Source organism: Ovis aries, chromosome 7, assembly GCF_016772045.2.
Source record: "Ovis aries strain OAR_USU_Benz2616 breed Rambouillet chromosome 7, ARS-UI_Ramb_v3.0, whole genome shotgun sequence".
Taxonomy (NCBI): domain Eukaryota; kingdom Metazoa; phylum Chordata; class Mammalia; order Artiodactyla; family Bovidae; genus Ovis; species Ovis aries.
The window spans coordinates 80,804,311-80,821,185 of record NC_056060.1 but is presented as its reverse complement, the minus strand read 5'-3'; the positions used below and the strand labels follow the sequence as shown (position 1 = coordinate 80,821,185).

The 16,875-nt window shown below is 38.5% G+C and overlaps 1 protein-coding gene across 6 annotated transcripts in view; it reads right to left on the bottom strand.

Annotated features, from left to right (window-relative positions):
- Window positions 1-1,857: 1,857 nt before the first annotated feature.
- PCNX1 (pecanex 1) overlaps window positions 1,858-16,875 on the bottom strand; it is a 189,021-nt gene continuing 174,003 nt past the window's right edge. For all 6 annotated transcript variants that reach the window (XM_015097153.3, XM_027971972.2, XM_027971971.2 and 3 more), the window contains 6 exons: window positions 13,231-13,461; window positions 12,092-12,366; window positions 10,597-10,802; window positions 7,623-8,065; window positions 7,072-7,212; window positions 1,858-6,895 (listed from right to left, as the gene is read on the bottom strand). In XM_015097153.3, coding sequence (XP_014952639.3) covers window positions 6,755-6,895; window positions 7,072-7,212; window positions 7,623-8,065; window positions 10,597-10,802; window positions 12,092-12,366; window positions 13,231-13,461 — 1,437 coding nt within the window. In that variant the 3' untranslated portion in view covers window positions 1,858-6,754. The remainder of the gene's footprint in view (window positions 6,896-7,071; window positions 7,213-7,622; window positions 8,066-10,596; window positions 10,803-12,091; window positions 12,367-13,230; window positions 13,462-16,875) is intronic.

Here is a 16,875-nt window from a genome sequence, read left to right as displayed (position 1 = left end):
CAGGGATTGAACCTGGGTCTCCTGCATTGGAGGCAGACGCTTTAACTTGAGCCACCAGGGAAACCCTTCAGCACAGGTTACTGGGCACTGAAACTGAATGGTTTCTTAAAAAGGCTTTCAGGCAAGACAGATTCATCTCATTCAGTTCAGTCTCTCAGTCGTGTCCAATTCCTTGCGACCCCATGGACTGCAGTACGCCAGGCCTCCCTGTCCATCACCAACTCCTGGAGTTTACCCAAACTCATGTCATTGAGTCGGTGATGCCATCCAACCATCTCATCCTCTGTCGTCCCCTTCTCCTCCTGCCCTCAATCTTTCCCAGCATCAGGATCTTTTCCAATGAATCAGCTCTTCCCATCAGGTGGCCAAAGTACTAGAGTTTCAGCTTCAACATCAGTCCTCCCAATGAACACTCAGGACTGATCTCCTTTAGGATGACTGGTTGGATCTCCTTGCAGTCCAAGCGACTCTCAAGAGTCTTCTCCAACACCACAGTTCAAAAGCATCAATTCTTCGGCACTCAGCTTTCTTTATAGCCCAACTCTCACATCCATACATGACCACTGGAAAAACTATAGCCTTGACTAGACGGACCTTTGTTGATAAAGTAATGTCTTTGCTTTTTCATATGCTAGCTGGGTTGGTTATAACTTTCTTGCCGGGACTAAGCGTCTTAATTTCATGGCTGCAATCACCATCTGCAGTGATTTTGGAGCCCCCCAAAATAGTGAGCCACTTGCTATTAATAGATGTCCTGAGAAAATGACAGAGCAACCTAGGGATTCTCTTGTAGAAAAAAATTACATTTTTCTAAGTATGAAGTTCAAGAATATTTAGTTTTAATAAACACATGTGAATGGGAGAAGAGGGGAATCAAACAAATGTTTTGCACAGTAAGTGCTGAGTGAATACCCTAAAAGCCATCATTTGGTCATGTCCCTACTTCACAAGGTGCTTTTTTCCTTCTCCAGAGGAAAATGCACCTACATGGTGAGTTCATTGCCTACAGGCCAGCAAAACATATCTGAATTCTTTAGGAGAGGGAAAAAAACCCCAACAAAACCGTAAGTAAGCTGCACTTTAAGAGGTTAACAACGAAGAGGTTTAGGGGACCCAGATTTCAGGTCAACCCCCCTTTGAAACTCTGGGTCTAAGATTCATGTAGATTACACACACAGAAAATTCCTTTCTTTGAAGATGTGTTTCATTTAACTAGCATGCTTCCTGCCATTAGATAAAAATATTGTCCTAAGACTAACTGCCATTACATCTCCAGGTGAGTCACTGTGATCCTGGGCAGAAAGAGAGCAAACTGTTTGGGGCTCTTGATACCAAAGGACATCACCTGCACCCTGCCAGTTTGGGCTGTTACTTCAAGAGACTCACTAAAGGCTTAATGAGTGACTCTGTCAAGAGTATATCTATTATCATTGTAAGTCAGCTTGCACTTTCCTTAAGTATTATACACAGAATCAGTACACACCCTTATTTAGCATTTGCCAGGTTTTGATGACTGTGATCTGCATGGTCATTTTCTGAACTGTAATCTAGATTAGCACAGTGGATATGCACACATTTCCATCCCTCATCCTACATGGTCCATCTAATATCACTAGCAAGACACATTCAGATAAGTTCATAAAATGTTAACTACAACCTTTCTGCCAAGTGTGAAAGGATATCCTTTTATTATGAAATAGATAAATTTCTATTATAGGCTGAATCCCATGTCAGCAAGCTTAAGCATCTGTTTAAAATGATTATCTTCACAACCAAGTACATGTTTTAAAAATATGCTAGTCAGAGCTTAATATGGTAAACTCTTAATTTTCTTAATTTGACAAAAATGGACAGAAGGCAAAATGAAAAAAAATTTATTTCCTCAGTGTTTTATCCACTGTCAATACTGTATCTTTGATGCAATATATTTGCAAAGAAAAAACAATCTCAGCTTTTAGTTTCCATTTTAAACAACTACAGTATTTACAAGCTGTTCAGAATAACAAACACTCAGACACACGCACACACACGCTCACAGACACACAGGAGTACATATCTCTGGTTTATACTGAATGCTGGTAGAGGCAATGAATACTTCCAGAGCCCATGATCAGAAAAGGGAAACCCATTCTCCTTCCTCCCACCTACTTTCCTGGAATCATTTTCATATTCTTCCTTCCATTTCCTCATGCAGAGCTCATTGCCAGACTTGTATAATGTTAAGGTAATCATTTTTTACAATTTATTTTTAGTTAAATTATAGTAAGCTTTAAAAAAAAAAGCATAAGCAGACACGATTTCCCCATTTCTATTATTTTGGTTGTAGAATCAAGCTTCATATATAAAAAATCTTGTTATACTACAATTACACTAAACCCAAGAGTCATCTGGAGCAGCCATCTCACTTTTCCACTAATTCTCTGCTTTAAATTTCAAGGTATCGTCCCATTCTGTGCAAATAACCTGCAGGAATTCATCCTTATCACAATCTTAGATGACCTTTCTTCCTGCTCCACTGAATCATAAATTCTCAGGTACAGAGCTGAGGCAGAGGGAAAAAAAGGTATAACTCTATATAATAGGTGTGTCTTAGAACAGAGCGGTCATGTAACCTTGTGAGGACAATCAGCTCTGGTGCCCCAAAGAATGTTATGCTGCTTCCATAAAACAGTACATAAGGAAGTTTAGCTCACAAATAGAACTTATTTTTTCTAACTCAGAAAGAACACGTGGCTGATAGGCAATAGAGACAAATTCTTATCACACGTGATTCTTGACAAGATGACTTGGGTGAGGTGATTCAAAGCAGAAAATACACCTCTGTTTCAAGCAAAATTAATACTTCAACTCACATACCTATCAGATCTACTTGTATAATAATGAACTTCTTTCCAATCACAGTTCTCACCTAAATAAAAAAAAGGCCTAGGTATGTATCAACCAGATATTTTTTTTTTTAAATAAGAGAAGTGAAGAAAAGAGAGGCTAGTTTTTAAATACCTTATTAAAAAAAACTATACATATCCAACATAATATTAATGTTTATGCTGCACAAATACATCATAATGTCTAATTTTCCTCTTTTTCCAGATTAATAAAAATTCAACTTCCACAAAGACCAAAACAAAGTTCAAAGTCATGGGTTCCAACTATCATCTTCTTCAACGACACTGTTCTCTTAATTTATTTTGGAATTAAAGGAAAAGCCTCTAGAACAATGGATGTTTTACACCTCATCTGAACAAGGTATGCTCACAAAAGTAAAAAATTCACTGGGTCTGTGTCCAAGCAAAGTAATTTTATGTGATTATAATGTACTACAGAAAAGAACAAGAAGGAATACTGAGAAATTTTAAAAAAAAGGGGGGTGAGGTCTTGTCCATATTCATGAAAAAGTGATGAAAATAAACACAAAAGTAATTCACATTGTGGGGAGCAACTTATAATTTTGTAGCTAGTAAACAAATTCAAATAATTCTCATGTAACACTATTGCTATCTTCTCAAGTCATATATTTACTAAGAAAGATTTTTGTGAGTTAACTAAGATAAAATGATAATTTTAGCCTCGGGGCAAATCATCAGTTTAAAAGGTTCAGCTCTGGATGAACATGACTCAGTGCAGCAATCGACCAAATGAAGAATTCCTAAGCAGGGGCCCAGGGCTGCTGCTCAGAGGCAAAGCGGAATTCATTAAGGCTAAGCTACCCTTGCTTAAATGTGAGGCTGGTTTTTTATATTTTGATATGAGATGGAAAAGTAAACCAACCCAGGAAGAAAAATACATCTTTTTAACGAGCTGAAGTTAAAGCTTATATTTTCACTGCCTGACATCTGGTACACAGAGTAATTTTCCATATTTCGCTCAAGAGAAATCTTGTCTGACTAATTCTATTTCAAGGATTAGTGGAAGTATCTCAGATATACTTGAAATATTAAGAAAAATACTTCAAATATAATGGAGGTTAATCTCCCAGTAATGGAAACTCAAAGAAGGCAAAACACTGATGAAGTCTGTTCACTAATTTCCTGAAAGGTAATTAATCTCTTATCATCTTAAAAATACAGAGCTTCACCACCTACACTCTCAAACCCCTTAAATATCAACATATTAATCTAGACTTCTTGAAAAATTATAGTTCTTTAGAAAAAAGTCAACATATAAAATTTTATCAAGTATTGAAAAATGGTGTAAAAAGGCTTACACCAAATTATAAACTGGAAGATTAACCAAAAATGTGAGTTATAAAATGATTTTTACCACTAAATAATAACCAAAAAAAAAAAAAGCTAACCATTGATAACTTACTCCAGAACTCTAAATAAAAACCAAACAAGAAAAAAACCCAGACAGCTATCAATAAAACTATTTAGAACAATGAAAAAAGTTGTGTTTTAATTATGTATCCTTACTTTCAAATTAAGGAACTCTCAAAGTTTTGGCAACTGTGAACTAAAGATGCCAATGAGTGTGTACTGGAGTCTTATACATTGCTACTAATGAAAAACGCTATGCAGGGAATCTAAATGAACAGCTCACTATCCTCCAAGGGCGTATGGGACAGGGTTAAGTAAGACATGTATAATCAGTTTAATTACTGAAAGTGTGTATATTTCTCTATTATAGTTTAGGTCAAATTATTAAGATGTGAATCCTTCCTTAATTATCAATACTTCCCCAGATGCAATTACTAGAAAAGTATTATGATTTTAAAAAGACTACAAGTTTTAGACTTAAAAAAAATAAGAACAGGGCTCCTTTTAGGATTCCTAATTAATAAAATTACTGAAAGATAACAAAATTCAATTTGTTTTGAGAAACAGGGTACTCTTTATATAAAGGTTTAATAAATTATTTGATGAAAAGTTTCTCAACAATAAGTTTTGCAGTGTGTGAAGTCTGGAAACATCAACACGAGGCACACTGGCTCCTGAATAACCACAAAATTTTAAATTGGAAAAAGGAAAGAAAAAAAGGTTTTGGAGTGAAAATGCAATCATATGGTATATATTAGCTGTTTACTTTCTTAGTTTCCATTCCTTCTACTGAAGTGTCATGCTATACTGTAAGATCTACATTAGAATTACCAAGATCTCCTTCTGTCTCAGAAAGATAACTTCAAACCCACACTGCTCAACAGAGTAGCCACTAAGCACATGTGGCCAGCAAGTACCTGAAATACGGCTAGTTCCACATGCTGAAATTGGAATACTCTGGATATAACAGATCATATAAAATGTATGACTGAAATTAACTTCATCTGCTTCTTTTTACTTTTCATTCACGGGGGCAGAAAGATGGCTGCTCCTAAATGCTCACACGTACAGTCTTCTTTGGAGTGTCACACAAAATGTGAAAAGTTTTCTGAAGGATTTAAAAAGTGCCATATGTTGAAAATGAAATCTAAACTGCAGTTCCCACCTAGACCAACTGTAAATTTGAGTTATATATTTCCCTGAATACATACATTAAAAAAAAACAATAAAATTTAAGTTATGAGACAACATATGAGTTAAGTCAATTTCATCACAGATATAAATATTCCAAATTACAGCTACACACTATAAATCACTGGAAATAAAATTCAAGTCACAGAACAAGAAGAGAGGAGGAAAAGAAAAGGCAAAGCTATTAAAGTGGGATATAACGATAAGAACGGCACCATTTGGATAATTCTGTTTGAAAAAACTTTACTTGATTGACTGAACTGCATGTGAATGACTTCAAGAGCTAAGAACTCTTTAAAGGCAATCAATCCTTTCTTTAAATTCCTGGACATTTCATCTTCTTGGAAAAGCAAAAAGCATTTTTCTTCCCAGAACTGACCCCAGCAGAACTTGCTCAGGTGGGAGAAGCAGGGTGGCCGGGGTGCTCCTGGTGCTGGAGCCCATCTGAAGTGTGGACACGGAAGCTGGCAGGAGTGTTCACGGGACCGAGTCACTGACTACTGGCTTTGGGAAACACCAGCGATGAAGCCACGTGTTATCTTGAGATGGAGTATTCATTTGAAAGGAAACAACTGGTGGACTGGCATGAAGTACAGACTACTAAAGAAGAGTGGGCAGCACTGTTCCTGCTACGTATGTTTATAAGGAAAGGGAAGGGGTTTATCCCAAAGGCAATTTAAATAATGTCATTTTATTTTTATATATAAATAAATGTTCTGAGAAATCTCAGACTTTAGTGCATTGTAAAAAATTAGTGCAGTTTTTTTTTTCATTAAAGTTTTTAGCGCTCAAGGAATAAGATAAATCTATGTCTGTTCATAGTCTCTTTCACTGTACATTAAACTTTTATACTGCTATGTGTCAAACTGAAGGTTTCTACGCTTGTTTTTAAAAATCAAGGTAAATGGATTTCATGTTTTATGACAAAACATGGCAATTATTTTTGGCAAAGAAATTAGAAAAATATGAGATTGTAGTTTAGAAATCAAGAATTTGTTGATTTAAAGCATAGGCAATGCATAGGAAAAAACTTTTAAGGATGTATTTTAACAGAACTTTATCCTTCATGCAAAATGTTTTCTCAGCAGCTAACTTAAAAAAAATATTTCAGCTTTATTTGGGGATGGAGACAGTGATGGGAGTCAGGGTGAAGGAGAGGTGCTTAACCTAGCCCACTCTGTGTTCAAGTCTCTCCTACAGGATCAAAGCGATAACTGCAGGCATCTTCTGCTCTCTCCTCTTTTTTTTTTTTTTCCCCAACATCTTGGAATTTTGAGGGAAAAGAAATGAAGTTATAAAACATTGGCTCACACTTCAGCCCCAAGTTCTAGTACCCCAGTTTCAATTACAGTCACATATTTATCTTCAATCTGGACCAGAAGTACTGTCTTGTCGATGTGGGATCTAGTACCTGGATCTCTGCTGCAAGGCACCCATCGGTGAATCACCTAATGATTTAGAACAAAACAAGCAGTTAGTGGCAGAGACCTTGAATACACTCACAGACTCTACCCTTACGATTAGAGGCAGTAATTCAGTTTGATAATTAAGCATAAGTACATAAATCAGCTAGAAACATGCATACAGGCTCCAAAGTCAGGGCACCAGCTTCAGAAGAACTTACATGGCCTTCCATGCCCTCCTGAGGACTCCAGTCCTTCCAGCTGTTCCTCCCAGCTTTTAACCGAATACCCTCATCAGGCCACTGCAGCTCTTTTCTTTTTGACAGGTTGATCCCATCCAGAATTTGACCGGGATCCACAATCTACATTGTAAATAAATATGAATCATTTCCAATTCATTATTTCCTTGAAGATGAATAATTATATAATTCCAAACAAAATTTCTTTCACAGTACTCTGTGTCCACATTCTCCACGGCCTATAATGCAATAAAAAACAAACTCAACAGCCATGTGAGTTCCTTTCAGCCTCCTGGGAGACCTTACTGCCATGGCCACGTAACCATGGCTGAAGAGGGAACAAATATCACCAGTGAAAAACTGCTTGCTTTCAGTTTTTACATTGGCAGAGACTTTTTTTGCAACATTCACAAATGTTCTTCCTTCAGACTAAGTAGTCTAAGGTGCGTTTTCACAGGAGTCCTTCACTCAAAACACAAGAAATCAAAACTGGGAAGGAGAAACAGTGGAAGAAGAGCGCTGGGCTTACTCACTTGGACTCTGTAAATCACCTCCCCCTTTTTGGCATGGGAGTTATTGGCAGGGCTTGAGGTGCTGCCGGGCTGCACGTCAGTGGCACAGCTCTGGCCGCCATCAGTCCCGAGAAAGCCCACGAGGGTGTGATGCTTGCAGGCGGGGATGCTTTGGCTGGAGCTGCTGGAGGAAGGCAAGCCATGCGGCACACAGGCTTGGCCGCTCTGACTAGAGGGTTCCATCTGGTTCACCATAGACAGGCGGGACTGGATGGATGACGGCAAGTTGCGAAGCGATATCTGGCTGGTGGAGGAGCGCCGACAAGGCACAAATCCCGTGGTGGACATCCGGAGAGATGAGTGTCGGCTGCTGTAGCAGTAAGAGGACTGGCTGGCTACGGAGGCCCGGGCGGGGGACTGCCGGACCAGGCCGGACTGCACGGAGTGAGAGCTGTGGCTAGTGCCTGGGGAGGGAGAGACAGCAGCAGTGCTCACTCTGAGTGGAATGATGCAGGCACAGTCGCTTCTTTTGTAGTTTCTAGGACTTTCTCCCTTAAGCCTCTCATCATAAATTAGCTGGTCAATTTACTGAATTTAACATTTATACCTGAAAATTTTAAAGTTTTCGAAAAGGAATAAATATCTGAGATCTTTTTTCTCATGTGGTTCGTATAATTTTCATTTGCTGAAGCTTTTTAAAATCCAAATTTTGGGCCACATGAAAAACACAATTAGGTAATCTACAGGAAATAGCGGGATTTAGGGTTGAGATAAATCCTAAAATTTCTTTCACTCAAATATTTCAGAATAACACGAGTACCTCTTTAACACATCAGAGATGAAATAGTTCACGGAAATGAGACAGTGAGAAATATTTATTAAGGATCTATTATGTGGCAAGCTCTGTAACTATTTCTCAAAGTCGAGTATTAATGCCCTTTCAGTCTACTGCAATGACAAGTTATACTACCTACAGAAGAACAGAGAGGCACCACTGCAGTATGCCTGTGTATTAGGGATCACTGCTGAATATGATCAATGATTCTGAATAGCAGGTTCTTCTGTGTCCTTTATTCTAATGGCTTGACAGAATTCTTCGGATTTGTGAAGAGTGACGTGAAGATTATTAGAAAATTATTATTAATTATACTGAGAAATAATTACACGTGCTTTTAATGTGAAAATTACAAAGAGCTAATCGATGTTAAGAGAAGAAGGCACATTTAAAGTAGCACACTGGCAGTTTCAGGTTTCCACTCGAAAGGTAAAGGAGCACAAACAAAATGTTGATCACACCCCTATCTAGAGTCTCAACAATTTCAGTGCCGCTACCTTTTTTTTTAATTGAAGTAAGTGGTTTAAAATTTAATCTGACCCATGTTCAACAGTGGGGAAAAGGACAATGCTGATAACCAACCAGCCATCTGGGAATGGATGAAATCTGGCTTGCATACCAGGTAAGATTATGGCTCTCATGTAAAAGGCAAATTAGTAAAATAATACCTTCCTCTGGGATAAAGAAAATTTTCTTAAATAGGATACAGAAAGTGTTAATCATAAAGGGAAAGATTAGTAAATTGCTCTATACAAAAATAAAGAACTTCTCATTAAAAAAAGACAAGCCCACTCTTCACAGGAAGAGAAGAGAGAACCAAGATACAGAATGGGAAGAGCTATCTTTGGTACAGAAAACTGACCAAAACCTCAATCCAGAATATTCAAATATAAATAGGAAGAAGATACAGACTTTCCTAGTGGTCCAGTGCTCAAGAATCCTCCTACCAGTGCAGGGGACAAGGGTTTGATTCCTGGTCAAGGAAGATCCCACATGCCCTGGAACTAAGCCCTTGAGTCACAACTCTGGAGCCCACCCACCCTAGAGCTCTGCTCTGCAACAAGAGAAGCCACAGCAATGTGAAGCTGCTGCTAAGTCGCTTCAGTTGTGTCCGACTCTGTGCGACCCCACAGATGGCAGCCAACCAGGCTCCACCATCCCTGGGATTCTCCAGGCAAGAACACTGGAGTGGGCTGCCATTTCCTTCTCCAATGCATGAAAGAGAAAAGTGAAGGTGAAGTCGCTCTGTCGTGTCTGACTCTTAGCGATCCCATGGACTGCAGCCTACCCGGCTCCTCCGTCCATGGATTTTCCAGGCAAGAGTACTGGAGTGGGGTGCCACTGCCTTCTCCAGGTGCACTGCAAACTGGAGAGTAGCTACCACTTGCCACAACTAGAGAAAGCTCACACGGAGCAATGAAGATCCAGCGCAGACAAAGATAAATTCATTTTTAAATAAAATCTTAAAGACAAATAAGAAAAAAATAACCAAATAGAAAAAAGGGCAAGAGACTTAATATGACGCCAGAAAGAAGAAATGATAAACTCAAAAGTTTCCAACCACAGGTATTACAGCAATGCAAATTAAAACAATGGAACTAAAGACCACCCCCTTCTCCTGTCTCTCTGAGAGAGCAGGGAGCAGAGCTGGGAACGATGAGACTCAAAGCTGGACATTCCTATGTACGACTGTTCAGAGTACCAACTGGTTTAAAAAAGAAAGTCTAGAAAGATATTCGGCATTTTATATCATGAGTCATAAATATCTACATAAACTTTGATTTGATTTCATTTCTCAAGTTTCCAGCCCAAGAAAAGAAAAAGAGATTATAACATAAAGATTTATATACAAAGTTATAATACTCAGAAGAAATCAAATCATTGTTCAATAGGAGAGAAGTTACATAAATTATATTAGTTATGTATGATTAGCCTTTAAAAATGGTACTTCCAAAGAAAGGCTATTTTTAAGTATTATATATTTATATACATAAAATGATTGATATAGACAGGTAGGATAACGGCCCACTGGGAATCAAATAACACATTCTGCTTACATATTTCCAAGTAGGTAATGTGTCATCCTCTTTACACACACATACCACCTGAACCCCACAGCTGAGGGACTGACATCTCACACATAACTTTGGTTCAGATTACCTAGGGTTGGAGGGTGGGATGTGACAGGCGGATGAAGTCCTGCTCCGGGTGCCTGGCCTGGGTTTCCAGCGCTTCCTTGGGATGCACTGCTGTGGGGATCGTTGGCAGTTGTCGCACTGTTACTGGTGCTGGAGGGTCCACCTCCAGTATCAGAATCTTCGATATTGCCACCGCTGTTACATCCGGCTCCACAACCTTTCCTTAACCTAGGAACAAACACCAGGGTAGGAGGCACTCCCCCAAGATCACTTCAAGATAGGTATTTCTTCCTTTCCCTAGATATTCTAAACATTTAACGCGACTTATGTTCACCTTTGAAAGTCTTCATGGAGCAATCAACATCAGGAAGCAAAAGACTTTTATGTTTTCATACTGCCCTCTTAAATTCACTGATTCCATTCTTAACTGACTTCACTTTTATACACTCTATCACCTTTCCTACATCATAATGAAGAACTGCACATAATAACGTGTTCCATTAAGATCTCAGCTGGAAATAGAATTCTTGCCACTGTATACAACCCACGAGAACCTAACTGATATAAATTAAATCTAATTTATGCTGTAGCAAACTGAAGAGAGCTGCTGTAATAATTTTTCTTTTGTTTTAAAGTGTAAAGTTTAAACTGTCTCAGTTTGGCACTGAAAATCCTGCACCCCATTAAACCACTCAGTCCTGAGCAAACAAGTCAATTTCAACACAACACCTATTTTTTTAAGACAAAACTCCTTTGAACACTATCCTGGTTTGTGTTCTTCCTCCTGTTTGAACAGGGGTTGATGTTAAAATGGTGAAATTTTACTGTGATGCTGGAAGAATTTTAAAGCACCTGTTTTAGAGTTCATTGCTCGAATCCCGTTTTTCTTAAGTTCTGATATTTAAAGATCTGAACAACACTTGATCTGCAATTTTTCTTTATCACCCATCAAATTATGATGTTCCTATACCACATGTCAGAATTTACCAGACACAAGGCAGAGGAAACAATTCATGTGCATACTTGAGGACATTACAGATTTGAGACTTGAGTGCTCCTTGTTCAAATGGCAGCAGTATCTCTGCATTGCGCAAGGAGGAGCTTCAACATGGATAGCGTGCTCCCCCTACTGCTCAAATGGAACTCCAAAAGAATGAAATCAGCTTGCCCAAGTTTCTTTGCTTTTTCTCTAGTTTGCCCTGTTTGCTGACCCACACATTCTAATAGCAACAATATGCTGCAGTAGAGTTTAAAAAAATTAGAGAGGGAATTATTCAAGATTCTATTAAATGCTAGAGCAGTGGTTCCTGACCAGAGTTGTGCGTTAGATTTATCTAGTAAGAGTTTAAAGATACGCATGCTCAGATTCTACTTCCTAAAGCTCAGCTGTAACGAGTTTTTACTGTACCATGCCAGCTGCATTTTTCCTAAAGCTTTCCAGGTGACACTTATGTACAAGGTATAAATTAGGCGGGTCAGGACACACCACTGCTGGAAAAGGCAGCCCCAAGGCTCACCTGTGCCAGGTTGACACGACGAAGTTTCTGATATTTCCCAAGCTGATGGGTCCCCCAAGAATTTCTTTAAGCTGCTCATGGCTGTCAGAGTAAGAAGTTGTCAGGGGTGAGACAAAGATAGGGTAGCCAATAGGTTGATCACAGGATGAGTTTATCATGTTTCTCAGCGCTTGCTTGGCATTCTGGATGCTACCTCTCTCTGGGTTACGGTTACGCAGGAAAACAAGCTCCTGCTGCTGCCCTGCCCAAAGACCTCGGACACACTCCTTATTCACCTGAAAATCAGAACACACAGGAAGTAGGTTAAGGGGCTAAGAATAAAATTTATATAAATAGAAGGGTAGCAATGGGAGGGATATGAAAGATATTACAATAACCAGCTGTGAAAAGCAGGAAACAAATATAAGTAGGTCACATCTGAATGGGAGTGAACCATTTCCCACCGTCATTAGGTTGTTAAATAATAAGCACCTACAGAGCTCTTCCCTTTGCTGTCTTGTAAAAATACCAAGTAAAATGTAGACTATTTAGTTTTCTAAATTGGTGAAGCACTGAATGCTGTAACTGAGATAACAGATATTTCTGACAGAAATGAGAGGTAACAAGTATTTAGAGTTGAAAGGATATTTGTGATTTCGTCGGGGGGGGGGGGTTTGATTCGATGAAGAAACAAGTAAAACATTTCAAACTATCAAAATAAAATTTCAGAGATTATGCCTCCTACAGTCTTGAGACGTTTAAAAAAACAACAGAACAAACCAACCAAAAAAACAGGTCAGAACGAACCATTTACAGTGAGCTAGCAAGTACAAGTTATAGTATTATTTTGCAACCTAGGAATCAATCGTGTTAGCAATACAGGGCTGACATTTTCAGAAGAGATGTTGCCCAAACAGGCAAGAGACTGCCAAAACAGAAATAAGGAAAGGCTTTAAGGCTTCACAGCACATGAGGAAACTTCAGAAGACAGAGTGCGTTACTGACAAAATAAATTATTAAGTGCTTAAAACAATAACCGTCAACGTGGTGCGGCTGCATGCTTTTGCTTCCTGTGAAAGAACTCCATGACTTTTAGAAGTCTGGATGAGGCTCTCTGAGTCTCACTGCTTTCAGAGGCAGACAGGTGCTCCAAGCCTTACTTTAATGACCCTGAAGCTCAGGTGGCGTCTGTTGAGCATGATAATCTTATACTCGTTGGTGCCATCGTCCATGACGTGCCGCAGAGCGAGCAGGGAGGGCGAGTTGGCGAGCACGGCACTCCGCCACGCAGGGTCCCCTTCGTGGGCAATGACGAGGTTCTTCTCGTGAGATACAATGGCTTCGTAGAGCACAGTGGGGTCATCGTATTCATCCGGAGAAGTGAAATGGTCCTATAGACAGAGATAAAGATAGACCTGTATTTCTAGGAAAATTAGAGAATGACTTCCAAGACAATGAACGCCTCTGTAAAACTAGTTACTAAATTATAAGTCTTAAAAACTGGCTTATGTATTTCATTATCAGAATGTGTTAGTATTGGCAGAGGTAAATGATTGATTCTTAAATTTATCCAGATTAGGAATTAGCTCATTACTGCTCTACTACTTCCGCAAATTCCTCAATTCAACCCTACCTGTCCTCTAAGTTTTATTAGCTAAACCATTTTTATTTCCAATTTATCTATAGTTTATTTACCTCATTCAATTTGGTTTGCATATCTTCATTTTTTTTTCCTGTTAAAGGATTATCTCACCTTTAACGCTACATAAAAGGTCTCTAAACTATGCTTCTTTTTAACTAGGTGCTTTTCACTTAAAGTCGCATCTCTTGTATGATAACAATATACAATTTTTATCCTGCCTCTCATCTAGTTAAGAGAAGGCTCAAAACTATGAGCTTGGAGGACAAATTAAGGGTCCTAAGTCCTAGAGAAGCTAGGTCTTCTTGATCTTAGCAACTACTCATTTACTTGGTAAGTTGTTATTTAATATCTACCACATGCAAGACTGTGTGGCAGATAGCCTGGATGAAACAACGGAGTATATGGAATGTATCAACACTTCCCATTCAGAAACCCCCAAACTAACAGGGGATACAGGATATAAACCCCAATAATCATAGCACAATTTCGAATTTCTGAAATGGTATGTTATTCAGGAAACACAAATGCTATACTAGCTGCCTTCATATTTATAGTTAAGAGGCTGATACATTTTTACACCCAGGTAAAGTAACTCATTTGTGCTCAGGCCAGCTGACAGGAGTGTGTGCTATCGGAAGGTGAGATGGTGAGAGCAAGAGGGTGATATCCCCACAGATGCACCTCCAGGTCGGGAGGACCACCAACACGAGGATGACGGAAGTCTTCATGCACATGTGGGTGCACAGTGTACAAGGTTCTCCAACACATGACCTCACCTAACTCCTGAAACAATGCTGTCAAGAAGGCTGAGCAGATAATGCCAGCATTTTACAAATTTGGAAACTGAAGCTCAAAGAGGCTTAAGCTGGGAAAGATTGAGGGCAGGAGGAGAAGGGGGTGACAGAGGATGAGATGGTTGGATCACATAACTGACTCAATGGATGTAAGTTTGAGCAAATTCCAGGAAATAGTGAAGGACAGAGAAGCCTGCAGTCCATGGGGTCACAAAGAGTCTGACATGACTTAGTGGCTGAACAACGAGGTTTAGAAAATTAGTATATGATTGTAGTGCCAGAACTTGAATACATTTTTAGAGCATTTTTTCATTCTGACATAAGATGCTCTCTTTCAGCAAGATACTCACTTAAGGAAGAAATGACATCCTTGGATTAGTAGTATTTGTACAATTATTTGAATAGAAAATAAAAGTGCAGAGACAAGCAATAAACGCATTCTCAGTAAAATGGACACAAAGTCTGAAATCATTAGGCATGCCAAAAGCGGAGAATGTTCAATCCTGTCCAAGTACTTATTTTCATTGGGCTTAAAATGGTTGAATGAATATGTAAACTTCTATGTACATCATTCAGCAGTGTTTTACTGATAAATATTTGAAACAAGCAGAATGTCCATGAATAGAGAAAGGGCTGAATAAACAGTAAAAATTACACTCTGGAAAACTAGTCATTAAAAAAAAAAAAAATGAAATGCCTCTACAGGTGCTGACTTAGAAAGGTGTCCACATTATACTAGCTGGGAAAAAAGCTTGACCCAGATCAATTTACACAGCACGATTACATTTTTAAAAAGGAAAATATGTATAAATGTAGTTGAAAATGCCTGAATGAACTTGGGGAAAGCAGAAAAGATGGGCATCCAATTACTGGCAGTGACTGCTTCCTGGAGTATTGTATGATGGGATGGGATGACAGAAGATGCTTGCTCTTGGGAGATGTTTACTTTTCATTGTTTTCTATTAGTTTTCAAATAAATAAAAAAAGAGATAATGTTCCCAATTCTAGGAAAGGTTTTCAGAAGCATTTTAGAAATACACTTGAGAAGTTATGAGAAGATGCACAGGAAATATTATTTGTTGAAAACAATGCAACTCATGCAACATTCACTGGCTGCCAAGTACTGTGCTAAGCAATGAGGATATAAAGATTACTAAGACGCTATCACTGTCCTCAAGGAGATCACAGATTGTTAACATTTTCATTATATATCTCTTGTAAACCAAGCTAGACTTTAATTGGTGTATTTTAGCTATAACAACCATGCAAACTCCCTTAAAGAGACTAGTGGGAAAAAAAAAATAAGGAAGTAAGCTGTTTTACAAAATGATTAGAGGACAAGAGAGAACACATCAAAAAGGTGATTTACTTAATTTCTCTGAGTTTTGGCTCATCTTCAGCTACAAAACTGTGAGTAAAATAAATCTCTGGGCTGTGGGTGATTATGCGGATGAAAACACTGATACATTACAGAACACTATAAAATTAAATATTACACAGATAACAGTTTTAATTTCTAAAGTGAAACATATAACAGATTGCAGAATTAAAAATTAAAAAGCACCCTATCAGAGACTGTGTCTGAAACAAAGGTTAACAGAAATGTTAAGTATTTAGCTCTCTGGAAACAGAATCTTTTTAAAAAACAATCAGTTGAGGTATAATTTACACATAATAAATTGTACCCATTTTTTTTAAATTGTACCCATTTTACGAGTATAGTCAGACGCACTTTGACAAATGTGTAAACCCGTGTTAACCACTGCTACAATCTAAATATAGACTATTTCTGTCATTTCAAAGTTCCTTCCTGCCCTCTGGCATTCAATCTCCACATCCCAAGCAATCACTGATCTGCTTTCTGTCACTACAGATTAGTTTGGCCTGTTTTAAATTTTACCTAAATAAAATAATACAATATGCACTCTTTTTATGTCTGGCTTCCCTTATTCTGTATAATATTTGGTATTCATTCTTCCTGTGGCATCTAACAGTAGATCATTTATACTTATTGCTGTGTAATATTCTATCTGCTGATGAACACTGGAGTTATCTGCAGCTTTGTGCTCTTGGGACTAGAACTGCTATGCACACATGTGTAAGTCTTTGGGTGGACATATGCTTTCATCCTCTTGGGTAAATATGTGGGAATGGACTTGCTAGGTCACATGCCAAGTAGTATACATGTGTAGATAGTGAAGTCACTCAGTCGTGTCCGACTCTTTGCGACCCCATGGACAGTAGCCAACCAGGCTCCTCCGTTCATGGGATTTTCCAGGCAAGAATACTGGAGTGGGTTGCCATTTAATACTTTAACATAGAAGCCTTCTGTGGATTTTCCTGAGTACAAATGAACTTTGGAGATGAAC